Here is an 18,415-nt window from a genome sequence, read left to right as displayed (position 1 = left end):
GATATCAAAAATTCCTTCGCAATTTAGCAAGTCCAATGTCTCCCCATCATGTTCGCCACGTTTGATGTCAATCGCATGAATTCCCTAGGAGGAGTATTTAAAAGTTCACCACATGCACTTATGAAACCATCCAAAATGGCCGACTTCCTGTTGGGCGGAGCTAATAGGTTTAATTGTGAAAGTCGTTCGGGTCGATGAGATCTATATGCATACCAACTCTCTTACATGTGTGTACATGTTTGCCCCATCTGTGCACCGATATTTTTTTTTGCATTACAGGGGGCGCTACAGAGCCCTATTGCCACGACTATGTTCCAGCCTTCGAACGGTCCTAATGGCAGACGACTTTGACGTCTGTGCCAAATCTCCGGTGTTTTCGAGCATGTTAAGGCACACAAAGTGCATGCCAAATGCTTAAATATGCCTGAAATAAAAGTAAAGTTTGAGGCGTTGCCATGGGAACGGTGTTCAAGATATCAAAAATCCCTTCGCAATTTATCATCTACAATGTCTCGGCATCATGTTGACCACGTTTGGTGTCAATCGCATAAATATCCTGGAAGGAGTATTTAAAAGTTCACCACATGCAACTGTCAAAATCCACCTTTGTGACTGACACACTTCCTGGCGCCTGTTGGTGGCGCTATGTCCGAGATTCACAATAGGCACATCGATGCGATCGGAATCCTTGGCCGAACATACCGCTTGTCGTCCGAATAAGACATTTTTTGCTTTAGATATTAGACACTTCCTGTTTCTCTGAATTCGCCATAAATTTGTCGCCTCGCCATGGCAGCACCGTTCAAAATATAAAAAAATTCCTTCACAATTTAGCAAGTCCAATGTCTCCCCATCATGTTCGCCACGTTTGATGTCAATCGCATGAATTCCCTAGGAGGAGTATTTAAAAGTTCACCACATGCACTTATGAAACCATCCAAAATGGCCGACTTCCTGTTGGGCGGAGCTAATAGGTTTAATTGTGAAAGTCGTTGGTCGATGAGATCTATATGCATACCAACTCTCTTACATGTGTGTACATGTTTGCCCGATCTGTGCACGAATGTTTGTTTTTAATTACAGGGGCGCTACAGAGCCCCCCTGCCACGCCTGTATACCAGCCTTTCTAAGGCCCTAGTGACAAAGGACTCTGACGTGTGTGCCAAATTTCAAGAGTTTTCGGTATGTTAAGGGACCTCTAATGACCAATGTGTAAAAAAAAAATAAATAAAATAAAAATAAATAAAATAAAATAAAATAAAATAAATTCTAAGGAAAACAATAGGGCTTCGCACCTCTGGTGCAGGCCATTCTGGCCTGCTCCTCGGTGCTCGGGCCCTAATTACAAGTTTAGTTAGAATGCAGCCTTATAACATCTAATGTTAAAATAGAACTTTTAACAACCTCAGTTAGTTACAAACATCAGAAATCACACTTTGGCATTCAACACATTACAAAATCATTTAATTCAATAAATTAATTTTAATAACTCAATCCATTCAGTTTTGTTTGATTAATCAATTTCTACTCTGTAGATTCAGTTCAAGTAACTCGGTTCAAAAGAGTTCGGTTCAATAAATTCATTTAAAATAATAAGGTCCAGAAGAGTCGGTTCACTGGATTCGGTTCAATTGAGTCTGAATCAAAAGATTCACTGGTAAATGACTCGATTCCACAATTCTAACAAAATCTTTAACATAAAACATTCTGTCTCCTTAAAAATATTTCTTTCAGCAGTTTCACTCAAGAAAAAGAAACTTTTGTTCCCAAACATCTCAACATTCACTGTTTCTAGTTTAATAACAGAACAAATAGCATTCGTACAGTTCAGAGTCTGATTTGAGGTTTGATCAAGTTTACATTTTATTATAACAATATGCTTAATTGAGTTCTTGCATGTAGATGATACTTTTAATAAATTTAATACTAACTTCATGCAGTTTCTCGACATAAAGATCCATGATTCATTTATTTATATCACAAAATTCAGCTTAAAAATTAAACATGAACCCCTGTATGTAAAACAGTTAACAGCTTAAATTCAAAACAGTTTAATATTATCTAAAAAATATCTTGCTTTGTAAAAGATCAACATCACATATAACTAGACAACAAAACACCATTAATAATATTTGTAAAAGAAAGTCCTGACAGAGCCACTAGAGGGCAGTGTGAGACTGACATCTGACAAACAACTGCAGTTATTATTATTATTATTATTATTATTATTATTATTATTATTATTATTATTATTATTATAGGTTTTTATGGGGTATGAATGTTCCTTGCTTTTATCAGCAAGATCAGTCCAGTACTGTTTTATAAATAAGATAAGGGGCGCTTATTTTTTTAACAATTAACATCAAACCAATTATTAGGAATTTATTAATTTCATCTCTTTGGGCTTCATATATGTGTAAATCTGCATATAATAAAAATAAAAATTAATCATTATAAAACTATAAATATGTTTAAATGTAGACCTTTATGTACTAAAGCACCTCAGTGCAATAAAGTATTACATTCTAAAGTCATGAGATGCAATAAAATCCACCTACAGAACCTACAGAAACCCAAAGTTCCTGACAGTGTTCAGGGCTCAGACACACTCTCACAGTGTAGATTAAAAACGTATCTTTTTAGCAAAGCCTACACATAACACACATCATATCATAACCTTGTGCTCCAGAACATCTGATCACATGCACATTATCAACTTGTGCTGTTAATATCATGAACAGCAGCTACGCTAATTCTCTCCACTGCTTCTCTTTCTCTCCCATCCCGAGACACCCTGAGGTTTGGCCAGCTCCAGTCACCTCCCACCTCATGAAGATTATGGACCTTTGGAAGTAGATGCCGAACTCACAAACATCCCGAACCATCTAGAGACGTACCAGTGCCAATTGGATCCCACTACATGTGTGGAGTTTTGACATTGGACCTCCTGGAGTGTTTAAAGGCTCTGGCATGGAGAAGCTGATGCTGGATCTGTGATGATCACAAATGTTGAGCTCAGTAGCTCCTAGTTTTATAACCATAATGACTGTATAAGGCTGTAGAAAGAACATGGGAGATGATGGGAGAAATGTCACGACGGACAATTTCTTTATTTTACTGTCACTGTCGCACAGACTGCTGCAGACGGAACAAGGAAATATTGGTACAGAGGCAGGATGCTGAAGCTGCTGCAGCTGCCAGGTGAAAGAGAGCTGCAACAGCAATCGCAGCAGGTTTACCTGTGCAACATGTCAGAAATTCACCTGTGCCAAAAGGAGGGACGATGGACACTGGGTCTGCAAACGCTATAAAGTTTGAAACACTTTAAAATAAAACAGACTTGTGTATCGATATATTGTGAATGTGTGTCTTTTGTATAAATATGGCAGGCATTTCTGAAGGTTTCCATGTCACACACAAAGGTTCAAAATCAACTGTGAATAATGCACAGTAAAGCTCAAAGTGTCTTCTTTTAAAGAAATTTAAATTGTGTATGTAGGACATTTTTATCAGGAACTGTTAACATTTAAATTTAGGTAGGACATTTTCAGCTGTGAGTCCAAACAGACCAAGATGGCGGCGCGTCTCTACAGATTACAGAATTTTCTTTACAGAAATTTCTCCACTAACTGCAAGTTGATTCACTCAGAACAGGCTTGCACACCTCTCATATAGCCGATAAACATTACTAGACATCGGTCACAACTACAGAGGGACTTTCAACTTCCTCGGAAATCGCTCGAACAACGTCTACCGCTGATCCACCTCGGCCAGCAGCGAGACCCCAGCGCCGCGCCGAGACCTAGAGGAAAACTGAGCACGAGATTAAGGAAAGTTGCTGCATTGTCACATGCAAACTAAAGAGATCTTCTCCTCAGATTAGAAAGTTTAATGTTTTGTTGCATGGCAGTCGTCTGACCTCATGGAAAGATTTACATATAATAAAGTACAAAAAAAATCTACAATTATTGTAATGTTTTAAATTTTGTTGTGTTTTGTTTCTTTTTATTAAAGTGTTGGACTTTATTTTTAATCATAACTAAAAAATATAGCTGCAAGCAGCGATGGCGGGCCCTCGCACATTTGTGTATCGCTATACGGTGCCTCCCAGAAAACAATGCACGGTGGGCAAGTGCATCAAGTGGGTAAATATCAGTGGACTATTTTATGTTGTTACTGACCCATTTGGGGACTGTAGGTAAAAGGTAAAGGTAAAAGAAACCCCACATTTTAGACAAATGGGGGCGCTAGTGAGCCACTTAAGAGACACACTGTTGTCCGACCGTTTTTGTGCACACTTGTGATGTATGTGACTTGTCAAATGTGATGTATGTGTCAAATTTCAAGTTAATCTAAGCACGCCAAAAGCCTTAAATATGCTTAAAATAAAAGTTACGTTTGACGCGTTGCCATGGGAACAGTGTTTGAGATATCAAAATTCCTTCGCAATTTATCATCTACAATGTCTCGCATCATGTTGACCACGTTTGGTGTCAATCGCATAAATATCCTGGGAGGAGTATTTAAAAGTTCACCACATGCAACTGTCAAAAATCCACCTTTTGTGACTGACACACTTCCTGGCGCCTGTTGGTGGCGCTATGTCCAAGATTCACAATAGCACATCGATGCAATCGGAATCCTTGGCTGAACATACACACCGCTTGTCGTCCGAATAAGACATTTTTTGCTTGAGATATTAGACACTTCCTGTTTCCCTGAATTCGCCATAAATTTGTCGCCTCGCCATGGCTGCACCGTTCAAAATATCAAAAATCCCTTCGCAATTTAGCAAGTGCAATGTCTCGGCATCATGTTCCCCACGTTTGATGTCAATCGCATGAATTCCCTAGGAGGAGTATTTAAAAGTTCACCACATGCACTTTTGAAACCATCCAGAATAGCCGACTTCCTGTTGGGCGGAGCTAATAGGTTTGATTGTGAAAGTTGTTCGGGTCGATGAGATCTATATGCAAACCAACTCTCGTACATGTGCGTACATGTTTGCCCGATCTGTGCACCAATATTTGTTTTTCCATTACAGGGGGCGCTACAGAGCCCTATTGCCACACCTATGTTCCAGCCTTTGACCGGTCCTAAGGGCAGACGACTTTGACGTCTGTGCCAAATCTCCGGTGTTTTCGAGCATGTTAAGGCACACAAAGTGCATGCCAAGAGCTTAAATATGCCTGAAATAAAAGTAAAGTTTGACGCATTGCCATGGGAACGGTGTTCGAGATATCAAAAATCCCTTCGCAATTTATCATCTACAATGTCTCAGCATCATGTTGACCACGTTTGGTGTCAATCGCATAAATATCCTGGAAGGAGTATTTAAAAGTTCACCACATGCAACTGTCAAAAAATCCACCTTTTGTGACTGACACACTTCCTGGCGCCTGTTGGTGGCGCTATGTCCGAGATTCACAATAGGCACATCGATGCGATCGGAATCCTTGGCCGAACATACACACCGCTTGTCGTCCGAATAAGACATTTTTTGCTTTAGATATTAGACACTTCCTGTTTCTCTGAATTCGCCATAAATTTGTCGCCTCGCCACGGCAGCACCGTTCAAAATATAAAAAAATTCCTTCACAATTTAGCAAGTGCAATGTCTCGGCATCATGTTCACCATGTTTGATGTCAATCGCATGAATTCCCTAGGAGGAGTATTTAAAAGTTCACCGCATACACTTATAAAACAAACCAAAATGGCTGACTTCCTGTTGGGCGTAGCTCATAGTTTAGAGGGCGAAAGTTGTTCGGGTCGATGAGGTCTATATGCGTACCAACTCTCGTACATGTGCGTACATGTTTGCCCGATCTGTGCACGAATGTTTGTTTTTTAATTACAGGGGGCGCTACAGAGCCCCCCTGCCACGCCTGTATACCAGCCTTTCTAAGGCCCTAGTGACAAAGGACTCTGACGTGTGTGCCAAATTTCAAGAGTTTTCGAGTATGTTAAGGGACCTCTAATGACCAATGTGTGTAAAAAAAAATAAATAAATAAATAAAATAAATAAATAAATAAATAAATAAATTCTAAGGAAAACAATAGGGCTTCGCACCTCTGGTGCAGGCCATTCTGGCCTGCTCCTCGGTGCTCGGGCCCTAATTACAAGTTTAGTTAGAATGCAGCCTTATAACATCTAATGTTAAAATAGAACTTTTAACAACCTCAGTTAGTTACAAACATCAGAAATCACACTTTGGCATTCAACACATTACAAAATCATTTAATTCAATAAATTAATTTTAATAACTCAATCCATTCAGTTTTGTTTGATTAATCAATTTCTACTCTGTAGATTCAGTTCAAGTAACTCGGTTCAAAAGAGTTCGGTTCAATAAATTCATTTAAAAATAAAAAGGTCCAGAAGAGTCGGTTCACTGGATTCGGTTCAATTGAGTCTGAATCAAAAGATTCACTGGTAAATGACTCGATTCCACAATTCTAACAAAATCTTTAACATAAAACATTCTGTCTCCTTAAAAATATTTCTTTCAGCAGTTTCACTCAAGAAAAAGAAACTTTTGTTCCCAAACATCTCAACATTCACTGTTTCTAGTTTAATAACAGAACAAATAGCATTCGTACAGTTCAGAGTCTGATTTGAGGTTTGATCAAATTTACATTTTATTCTAACAATATGTTTGATTGAGTTCTTACATGTAGATGATACTTTTAATAAATTTAATACTAACTTCATGCAGTTTCTCGACATAAAGATCCATGATTCATTTATTTATATCACAAAAATTCAGCTTAAAAATTAAACATGATCCCCCTGTATGTAAAAGATTAAACAGCTTAAATTCAAGACAGTTTAATATTATCTAGAAAAGTATGTTGCTTTGTAAAAGATCAACATCACATATAACTAGACAACAAAACACCATTAATAATATTTGTAAAAAGAAAGTCCTGACAGAGCCACTAGAGGGCAGTGTGAGACTGACATCTGACAAACAACTGCAGTTATTATTATTATTATTATTATTATTATTATTATTATTATTATTATTATTATTATAGGTTTTTTATGGGGGGTGTGAATGTTCCTTGCTTTTATCAGCAAGATCAGTCCAGTACTGTTTTATAATATGTATAAGATGAGGGTGTGCCTTTTTTTTTTTTTTACACCCAAATAAAACCAATTATTGGGAATTTATTAATTTGATCTCTTTGGGCTTCATATATGTGTAAATCTGCATATAATAATAATAAAGATTAATCATTATAAAACCATAAATATGATTAAATGTGAATATTCCTTTCAGATAAAAGTCATAAAGTGCATTTTAGGTGAATTTATGAATCACATCTGGCTGTGTATCAGCTAAAAAGCAGCAGCTTCGGATCAGTCGCGTTTCCACTGGGATTCAACTCTGAAATTTTACTTTTGATTTGTATTATATGAAACATTTTATATTATATATTTGATGTTATTTGTTTGGACGTTTCTTTCCTTAGCATCACTTGGATTTTTCTCCTGTAGCTCCGAGAGACGCCGTGTTCCAGGTGGAGGATGAAGACCCTCTGCCGGGATGAAGTCAACTGTACGACCCCTGGAACGGTGAGTTTCTGAGCTTTATGGATTTTATTTTCTTTAAAACACAGAGTTTATCATTTATTATAATAATAATTATTATTATTATTCTTTCGGCTTCTCCCATTAGGGGTCGCCACAGTGAATTATCCGTCACACCACACTCTCCTCACTGGTCAACACATTTCCATCTCCATCCTTTACTGCTCGTACGTCTCTTTCGCTTCATCTCTATTTCCAGATGTCACACCAACCCAGTCAGCAAACAAATTTGGCCCAGACTTGGCATTCATCTGGCACAGCTGGCATTCATCATGCCCATTAAAATCCACCCAAATTACCAATCTTGTATTGACGAGCGTCAGGGAGCTGCTGCAGGTTTTACTAGAATGATTAGTGGAACCCATTTTCTCATGGTGAACTCTGTTATGTGCAAAGTACATTTGAACTGGAACATTGGATTGGGTTGACATGGAAGGCATTGGATTCCCCACCCGGTGGAAACCCTTCACAAAAGTCCACCATGTGACTGCGTCAGGCCAAACCTTCTTATCTCTATTCCTCCATTCCAGACTGAGAAATGCAATGAAGTACTGCTGCCTCTTTTACATCCCTGAATGCATTGTCGGAACTCAGAACCCGAAAGAGCAATGCTTGTTTGCATTTAGTTTCCATAAATAACGTTTGAAATACTTCAAAAGTGTATCTCAGATCTGGTGGATAAGCCCTTCCTAAGGGTCTGGAGCGTCTGCTCCTTCATGTACGATGTCATAGATTCCCAGGGTGGTGTTGCGCATCGAGTTGCAATGACATCATGTTTAACATCCTAAAAATATTAAGTATAAAAAGAGAATTACCAACAGATCAAGGAGGAGAGGGAGGGGTTTGTTGCACAGAAGCATAAAATATGTTTATAAAAAATGTAGGGTCCTAAATCAGGAGAATTTCTGCTATGGAAAAGAATTTACAATTGACGGAACAAAAACTGTTCAATCAGGTGAAGAAGTTGTGTTTAGAAGCTGTAGAAGCGAAAGGAAGCCGTTTCGTGGTGCAGTAAATCACAGCAGACTTTATAAAAATATAACCTGCTTTAGCCATTTATCAATGTTTAGATGAGGAACCGTGTTGCCAGATTGGTGGTTTTCCAGTAATTGTTCAAAATCCACACAAAAAACTCGAGTAAATACACAAATCTTAGCAATAACAATACAAATTAATTTAGACAATGAATGTCTAAATGTCACAAAGAAAATACATAAAGGACAAATATAAATGTGTCAATTATTTTTAAAGAGCAAGAGGTTCCCTCTTGAGTCTGGTTCCTCTCAAGGTTTCTTTCTTATGCCGTCTCGGGGAGTTTTTCCTTCGCCACAGTCGCCACCGACTTGTTCATCAGAGACAAACTCACACATAAAGAACATCTTATTCCTTTTTATCACCACATTATCTGTGTAAAGCTGCTTCGAGACAATTTTCATTGTTAAAAGCGCAATACAAATCAAAATGAATTGAGTTGAGTTGAAATTCAAATAAGTCACTCTCGGTCGTAAAGAAACAGCTCCATCTTGTGGCGAAAAAGTGTAACGGAAAATAAAAAACAGACCTAACCCAAACTTGTATGTAAGTATGGAAATATATATTTTATTTTGTTTATAAAAAAAAAATCAAAACAGACATTTCTTCATATCACTAATGTTTGCACAACAGCAAATGTCCTTTCAGTAAAATTAACAATTTATGGATAAAACATCATGTGGTTACATTCAGTCATATAGATACAGTATATCATTTATAATAAAGAACAATTGTTTAGAGAAAAATCGTGCCATACATCTGTAAATATACTTAGCTTTTGTGTAAAAAAAAAAACCCCAACAACCTTAAAAGTGAAAGTTGCATGTAAAATTAAAGAAAATGTATTTATTATAAATACTTTTTTAAAGCTTTTCCAAATAGCTTATTTTAAAATATAAATAATTAAAAACATTTTTTTGTGTGATTTAGATTAAATAATTGGATATGAATTATGATATGCAAATGAGCTGTGATGTCATATAGCTTTTATCTACTTCCAAAAAGTTTATCCGAATTTTAAAGAAGTCCTTGTGGGTACTAAGAAACACCTCCATCTTGTGGCGAAAAAGTGTAACGCAAGAAAATCCAAACATATCCAAACTTTCACAATTGTTTATGTGTGGAAAATATATATATATTTTTTATTTATAAAAAAACGAAACACTCATTTTTACATATCATTTTATTACTATTATTAGAAAGAAATTCTATAAATAAATGGAAATTAACAGTTAAGAGAGAACAGTTAATTTGCAGAAAACTGCCATATGCTCTGATCCAATCTGAAAATTCACAACAGCAGTAGTCATAAGATCCAGTCAGTAAACGTAACAATTTATGGATAAAAAAATCATAATAAAAAAGTAACAGGTGACAAAATAAGCGGTCAGTGGTTACATTCCATCATATAGATATATGATTTATAATAAAGAACAATTGTTCAGAGAAAAATCGTGCCATACATCTGTAAATATACATTTATTGAACCAGAAACAGCAATTATTTTTATTTTACTATCAGTAACCATTTTCAGAGAAACTCTCAATGTTATGGAGGAGCACAAACATGATCTCTTAAATAATCTAATCTTTTTTTGGTTTAAAAAACAACCCTCAAGAGTGAAAGTTGCATGTAAAAGTATAGAAAAATAGAAGAACAAATATATATAAATATTATATATATATATATATATATATATATATATATATATATATATATATATATAATTAATAAAAACTTTTAATAATATTTTTCATTAAATTGGAGGTGAAAAACATGTTTTCTTTTGTGTGTGTGTGTGTGTGTGTGTGTGTGTGTGTGTGTGTGTATATATATATATATATATATCCTATACATCCTATATTTATACAACAAAATTTGAAAATAGGATGTAAAATTATATAAAATCATTATTAATAGATATTGTTTCTATTATTTTGTATACATTTATAACAAAAAAAATGTATATATATATATATATATATATATATATATATATATACACACACACATACATACTGTATTTACACCCTTTAGAAACAGTTATGAAGTTGTTGTTTTTTTCGTTACACTTTATTGCCACCAGATGGCGGTGTTTGCTTTGGAACCAGAGTGACTTCTTGGAATAAGCAGGGAAAAAGTCTTATAACATCACAGCTCATTTGCATGAGAAATTATTAAAAACATTAAATTTTTTTGTGATTTAGATTTTTTTTTTAAATGGCATATGAATTGGGATATGCAAATGAGCTGTGATGTCATAAGACTTCTGCCTTTTTCCAAAAAGTGAAAAGTCACTGTGGGTCCTAAAGAAACACCTCCATCTTGTGGCGAAAATGTGTAACGGAAGAAAATCTAAACGTAACATTCAAACTTGTTTATGTGTGGAAATATATAATTTATTTTATTTATATAAAAAATCTGAACACACATTTTAACATATCATCTTATCACTAATATTAGAAAGAAATTCTATAAATAAATGTTAATTAATAGCTGCACAATCGTGCAGTGCAAAAATAAATAAATACAAAATAGAAATTAATAAAAAAATAAATAAAATGACATCAAATCAATACAAGAACCTTGTAAACAAACAGGTCTCAGGTATGGAAATCCCAAGAGGTCATGCATTGACTTAATTTTCTTTGTGATCTCGGCATAACAAATATTGTTTCTGTACTCAGAAAATCCCACAAAAAATAAAAAATAAATTAAAAACAGAAAAAATATAATGCTGCTATCAATAAAGTGGTGAAACATTACAAATGAAACAGAATCTGCAGTTTTATTTTGTTCTCCTGGTTAAGACATTGGACTTTTGACCAGAAGGTCATGAAGCACCAAACTAAGCTGCCACTGCTGAGCCCCTGAAACCTGGATATGATTGGATTTAATGCTACAAATGAAAGGAACCTTTTACATTTAAATTTAACTGCACTATTTCTGTATAAACCTACAATTTTGTGATACTGTCTTCATGAATGTTTTAGGCGTTTAGTGTGTGTTTGGTATATTTGGGGGTGTGTTGAGCATGTTTTGGGTATTTAGACGTGTTTGGGTTTTTTTGGGGGGGTATTTGGGATATTGGAGTGCTTGTGGTGTGTTTGGGGTATTTGGGGGTGTTTGGGGTTGTTACTGGTATTTGGGAGTGTTTGGGATATTGGCATGCTTGAGGCGTGTTTTTGGATATTTGGGAGTCTGGGCGGGTTTGGAGGTATCTGAAACCGTTGGGTGTGGGTGCGACCACAAGAGGGCGCCAATCCACCGTAATTAACAAGCTCCACTGCTTTATGCTTTATCACAGGAAGTGATTTGGGTTTTCACAGTTATTTATGATTTTTGAAGCGTTACAGGATGAAATGTGGAGAAGAATTGTCAATTTAATATTATTAATATTAATATTGTTGATATTAGTCTGTAAAAGTTAATACATACTGTTTTTTCAATTTTAATTGGAGATTTGCTTATGAAGCTTTATGAAGGAGTAAAAAAAAAACACGCATTGCGTTCAAACGTGTAATAGCGTCATCACAAATGGCAATAGTAACGCGTGTGAATCACGTGATCACATGGAACGCAAATAGGCTTTATATTAAATAGTGACAAATGAACTGTCTTGAAAATCACCATTAACAGATTGTTTTTATTTGTTTGAACTCATCAAACTTCTGAAAAAACAACAACCGAAAAAAACACCTGTCTGCCTCTTCGCAGTGCACATTAAGCTCCTCCCACTGAGCATGACGCGCCAATAGGAGGATCAACAGCACCGTTATGCAAATTACTTCCGCAATACAACCCCGCCCTCAGAGCGTGATTTGACAGAGACGGGCATGGGGTTATGTAAATGAGATGAAGCCCCGCCCTCTGCACCTGATTAGGGAGTATTTGATGGGGCTGTAGCGGTTCTGGAGAAGTTTTTCCGCCTGGGATGTAGGATGTGTTTGTGTGTGTGAGTGTGTGTGAGTGTGTGTCGGATTGCGCTCTGAGGATTTAACCTGCTGTCGGGGATTTTCAGCTTTTTTTTATTTCTTCTTCTTTTTTTTTTTTTTTCTTGTCGTAAGGAACCAGGTCCAAAGATGCCGCGCTCGTTTCTGGTCAAAAAGCATTTCAACTCCTCCAAGAAGCCCAATTACAGCGAGCTGGACTGTCCTACAGGTAATCAGCACCATCTGATCTTTTAATCCATGATTTCCCTTTGGAACCGATCTTCCAGAACGCGCTCGGAACGCGCACTGGTCACGTGACCTGTCAGGACCACGTGAACAGCAGTGGGCCAGGGTTCCCGAATGAAACCATGAAACCAAAACTCCATGCAGAAGAGTTCTCCTGCTGGAAGCTCTTTGGGAGGGTGTAGAAATCTGGTGTGGAAACAATCTTCACCACTCAGCAGGTCCACTCAGAGCTCACCTTCAGTAGGACCCTGTTCCCCAGGGAACCTGGTGCACCTTTGATCCCTGGTCTGAGACATTTCTGGGTGAAAAAATGTTGGTAAAAGTGAAGTAGTGCAATGAGAGAGACCCTTCATTTAAATACACAGGGGAAAAAGACAGGAGGACGAAACCCCTCACTGCTGCTGTCCTGCACCTTTAATGAGAAGCTTCTACCAGGAAGATTGAGGAGTTAGTGTATATGGAGTAAGGGGTTAGAGTGTGTAGTGTGGAGTATAATGTATAGTGTATATTGTGTGTGTAAAGGGTATAGTGTGAGTGTAAAGTTTATATTCTGGGATTCATCATGGAGTAAGAACAGGAGCTTTGAGGATGGAGTTGGACTCAGGACTACTTTACGCTTCTGATCACCGTCACTGTACCCCGCAACATCATATATCTGTAATAAATGGACATTTAGTGAAACCCAGATGAGGACGGGTTCCCTCTTGAGTCTGGTTCCTCTCAAGGTTTCTTCCTTATGCCGTCTCGGGGAGTTTTTCCTCGCCGCAGTCACCACCTGCTTGTTCATCAGAGACAAACTTACACATAAAGAACATCTTATTCCTTTTTATCACCACGTTTGATAAACAACCACATCTGTGTCTGCTTTGGGACAAGCGCAATAGAAATAAAATTGAATTGAATATTGTGAGTGTACAGCATAGAGGTATAGTGTATATTGTGAGTGTACAGAGTGAGGGTATAGGGTATAGTGTATATATTGTGGTGGGTATAGTGTATATTGTGAGTGTATTGAGTGGGGGTATAGTGTATAGTGTATAGTGTATAGTGTATATTGTGAGTGTATTGAGTGGGGGTAAAGTGTATATTGTGAGTGTATAGTATATGTTGTGAGTGTATATTGTGGGGGTATAGTGTATATTGTGAGTGTATAGTATATGTTGTGAGTGTATATTATTGGGGTATAGTGTATATTGTGAGTGTATAGTATATGTTGTGAGTGTATATTATTGGGGTATAGTGTATATATGTGAGTGTATAGTATATATTGTGAGTGTATATTGTGGGGTATAGTGTATATTGTGAGTGTATAGTATATATTGTGAGTGTATATTATTGGGGTATAGTGTATATATTGTGAGTGTATATTGTGAGTGTATAGTGTATATATTGTGAGTGTATAGTATATATTGAGTGTATATTGTAGGGGTATAGTGTATATATTGTGAGTGTATAGTATATATTGTGAGTGTATATTATTGGGGTATAGTGTATATTGTGAGTGTATAGTATATATTGTAAATGTATAGTGTGGGGGTATAGTGTATATTGTGTATAGTGTATATTGTGAGTGTATAGTGTATATATTGTGAGTGTATATTGTGGGGTATAGTGTATATATTGTAAGTGTATAGTGTGGGGTATAGTGTATATTGTGAGTGTATTGTATATGTTGTGAGTGTATAGAGTTGGGGTATAGTGTATATTGTGAGTCTATAGCGTAGAGGTAAAGTGTCTATTGTGAGTGTATAGCATGGGGTGTAGTATATAGTATGAGGTTATAGTGTGAGTGTATGGTGTATATATTGTAAATGTATAGTGTGGGGGTATAGTGTGAGTGTAGTGTGAGTGTATGGTGTATATATTGTAAATGTATAGTGTGGGGTGTAGTGTGTGGGTATAAGGTATAGTGTGAGTGTACATTGTGTGGGTATAAGGTATAGTATGTGTGTATGTATGTATGTATGTATGTATATATATATATAATATTGTAAATGTATAGTGTGGGGTATAAGGTATAGTGTAGGGGTATAGTCTATATATTGTAAATGTATAGTGTGGGGGTATAGTGTATATATTGTAAATGTATAGTGTGGGGGTATAGTGTAGGGGTATAGTGTATATATTGTAAGTGTATAGTGTGGGGGCATAAGGTATAGTGTAGGGGTATAGTGTATATATTGTAAATGTATAGTGTGGGGGTATAGTGTAGGGGTATAGTGTGGGGGTATAAGGTATAGTGTGAGTGTATAGTAAATATTGTGATTGTACATTGTGGGGGTATAATGTACAGTGGAGTGGGTTAGAGCAGCTTCACGTTGGAGTGGTACAGCGATGAAATGTCATACAGGTGTTTGCTATCTGCATCCATAAAATAAATCATGTTCATTGCTAAATGTTGATGCACACGTTTTTTTTTTTTTTTTTTCCTGCAGCGTTCGTGTCTCAGCAGCTCCTTAAAAGCCTGGTGATGCCCGTGATCCCGCAGCCAGAGGTCCTGAGCCCGGTCATGTACAGCCCCATCACCATGTGGACGGCGAGCGACTCTCCCCCTTCGCCGCTCCCCACCGACCTGTCGCCTGTGTCGGGATACCCCTCGCCCAAAGACGGCCACGAGATACCGAGGAGCGACGAGGACGAGCACGAACATGAGCACGAACAGCCGGCGTCCTTCACCTTCACCACCACCACCAGCCCGAGTGGCGCCTCGGACGTGACCGAGAAGTTCCGCTGCGCCCTGTGTCACAAGTCATACTCGACGTACGCGGGCCTGCTCAAACACAAGCAGCTGCACTGCGAGGCGCATGCACGCAAGGCGTTCAGCTGCAAGTACTGCGAGAAGGAGTACGTGAGCCTCGGCGCGCTCAAAATGCACATACGGACACACACGCTGCCGTGCGTCTGCAAGCTGTGCGGAAAGGCGTTCTCGCGACCGTGGCTGCTCCAGGGACACATCCGCACACACACAGGTGAGGGGAAACAAAATATAAGGGGAACGCTAATCAAAGTTTCAATCCTTAACAAGTGTGTGTGACGGTTGCGTTTTGTTTTTCAGGCGAGAAGCCGTTCTCGTGTTCCCATTGCAGCAGGGCGTTCGCCGACAGATCCAACCTCAGGGCTCACCTGCAGACGCACTCGGACGTCAAGAAGTACCAGTGCAAGAACTGCTCAAAAACCTTCTCCAGAATGTCACTCCTGCACAAACACGAGGAGTCGGGATGCTGCGTCGCTCACTGACGCCCCCTAACCCCCAAAATAAAGTCCAACCTACACAGACTGCTCTGGGAAAAAAAAATTTCATGGTGCCTTGAAACCAAAAAAAAAAAGCAATATTTGTCCAAATATTTTCACACGCAGTATTTTTTACCATTTTTTTTTATATGATCATGCGCTCCATCATGTGCTTCCTATTTGTACTTTTTTTTTTTTTTTTTGACCTATAATTTTTTTTCCTTCCTTCTGTGTACTGTAAGAAAAGGAAAGTTTACTCAACACAGGACGAAACCGCCGAAACGTCCCGTATCCGATCCCCGTACTGGATGTGTTTAGAAACCAAAGACTTCTAGGATCAAATAAAGCCATTTTCTCCAGAGGGAACAAGTGCAAAGTATTTAAAAAATTTACAAAGACAATCAGCGTTTTTTTTTTTTTTCCTTTCAGAGCTCTGTAATCGTTTATTATTTTTTAAATACATATCTGAATGTACGTGTGACTGAAATGATTGTATATTGTTTGTACGTATACATTTAAATGGAATGGGTGATTTATTTTTTGTATGTGTTCCCTTTTTTATACACTTTCTAAATAAAAAAAAAAAAAGTTCCTTGCGATTTTTAAAAAAATGTTTTACACTGATGTGCTAGAAGCGCCGAGTCGCGTACTAACGCGCCGCCTAACCGAGGCCTTTTCCGAAAGACGTAAACCCCCGCAGAGGCGTCGAACCCTGGCGCGAATTACAGGTGGTGTGTTTTAACTTGCTGTGACAACGCTGGCGCTTGTGCTCTCGTTTCCACGGTGGTCACGCGACTCACCGGGCGTCCACCCGATTCATAAGGTAGAGATGTTGCGCTAGTTTTTCCAGGTTCCTCGTATGACTGTGGGGAGACGACTCACGAGGAGTCGGGACACATAGAGGAAGCGATCGGAAGCGATTCTGGTGAGTATATAAAAGGGAAGCATTGTGTAGGAGACGTTTTGGAAATGAGTTGGAGTTTGCCGATTCAGCTTTCTCTCTCTCTCACTCTTTCTCTTTTTGAACCTGTTAGCAGTCGCCAAAAAAAATGTCACACTTCCTCCCTATGTAGCTCTCGCTTCCCTGCCAAACGCCCCAGGCCTCTTTTTTTTTTTTCTTTATTTATTTTTTTATGTCATTAGGACATCTCAGGCAGAGAAAACAAAAACCCCAGATGATTCGATTAATAGCACGTGCTCCTGGTCAGATCTCATGACTTTCTCAATGGCGCCTTTCACGCGAATATTTTTAGAGCTGCTATGAATGAACACTTGTGTCGTCGCACCCTGGGGTAGGAGCGTACGGAGAGATTTTAAAGGGGCATGACTCGAGGTGATGAGGCGCACGATGCAGGTGTTCCACGGGACTTCAGCTCGTCGACTCCGCGTATGCTAACATGCGGAATCGATGCTAAATCTCCGGTTTGGTCCGAAATATCCGGGAAGAACTTTCTCCTTGTTCACCTGAACCGTCCAAACTCTTAATATTGTTAAGCAATACATATTCCTTAAGTGATATTAGCATGCATGCTAGCTCTCTGTCAACCTTGTTACACGCTACTGAGCAACTTATGCTAATGATCCCTCTGTAAAATGTTTCTTGAGATACTTTCGAACGCCCGTATTTTTGAACTCGAGCCTTGCTGTATCTCCATGCCTGAGACCTCGTACTCGTTAGCATTTCTCTAAGGAACAGACTTTTACTATCTCTCTTTCTCTCTCTCTTTCTCTCTGCCTGACCACAGCGTGATCTGGCGAGTCGAACCCGATGAGAGAGCCGATTGTTTTTTGTTTTTTTTGTTTTTCTCCCCCCGAAAAGCCTGGAGGTTGATCCACTAGTTTACGCAAGTCAAACATTCTGCTTTCTCACAGACCTGTGAGCTTCTAACAGCTGCTTCTCACATCTTCGTTGCTTGGATCAAAAACCGTTGACTCATGAAACCCTGTAGAGATCTCATTTTGGAAACTTTTCTGTCAGAAAAATCCTTTAAAAACGTGGTAATGCGACGCAATTGGCCTCGAAGGCGCATCGCTTTTGTCTTACGCATAAAAACTGGTCCAGCATGTGACCAGGAAACGAAAATCACATGCTCGATCATCATATGCTCCTTTGCTCACAACTCCCTCTTTTTTTTTCCTGAATACTTGAAATGTTTTCGCTTAGAAAAGCTGGAAACTCGATTCTGGACTGAAGTAGGATCATGAAGCTACAACATATTCCTTCTGGAGTCCATGTTAATGTACCGGTGCATATCAGCTGTGAGGTGTCGCTTCTTTGGAGATGGTTTTACCTCAAACCGAACGACGTTATGAAGAGATGTTTCTGGTTTAATATGAAATCCTGTGGAGTCGAATCCGGTACTAAGTAATGGCGATTTA

At 38.2% G+C, this 18,415-nt stretch overlaps 1 protein-coding gene across 1 annotated transcript; it reads left to right on the top strand.

Annotated features, from left to right (window-relative positions):
* Window positions 1–12,507: 12,507 nt before the first annotated feature.
* On the top strand, window positions 12,508–16,628 carry snai2 (snail family zinc finger 2). Its single transcript, XM_046847439.1, has 3 exons — window positions 12,508–12,788; window positions 15,241–15,774; window positions 15,861–16,628. Exons 1-3 carry the CDS (start codon window positions 12,710–12,712, stop codon window positions 16,040–16,042), a joined length of 795 nt encoding a protein of 264 aa, XP_046703395.1. The 5' UTR covers window positions 12,508–12,709; the 3' UTR covers window positions 16,043–16,628.
* The last annotated feature ends 1,787 nt before the right edge of the window (window positions 16,629–18,415 follow it).

This window comes from Silurus meridionalis, chromosome 4, assembly GCF_014805685.1.
Source record: "Silurus meridionalis isolate SWU-2019-XX chromosome 4, ASM1480568v1, whole genome shotgun sequence".
NCBI lineage: Eukaryota > Metazoa > Chordata > Actinopteri > Siluriformes > Siluridae > Silurus > Silurus meridionalis.
Note: the sequence above shows the minus strand (reverse complement) of the source record. Positions and strands in the feature narration are given on the sequence as shown.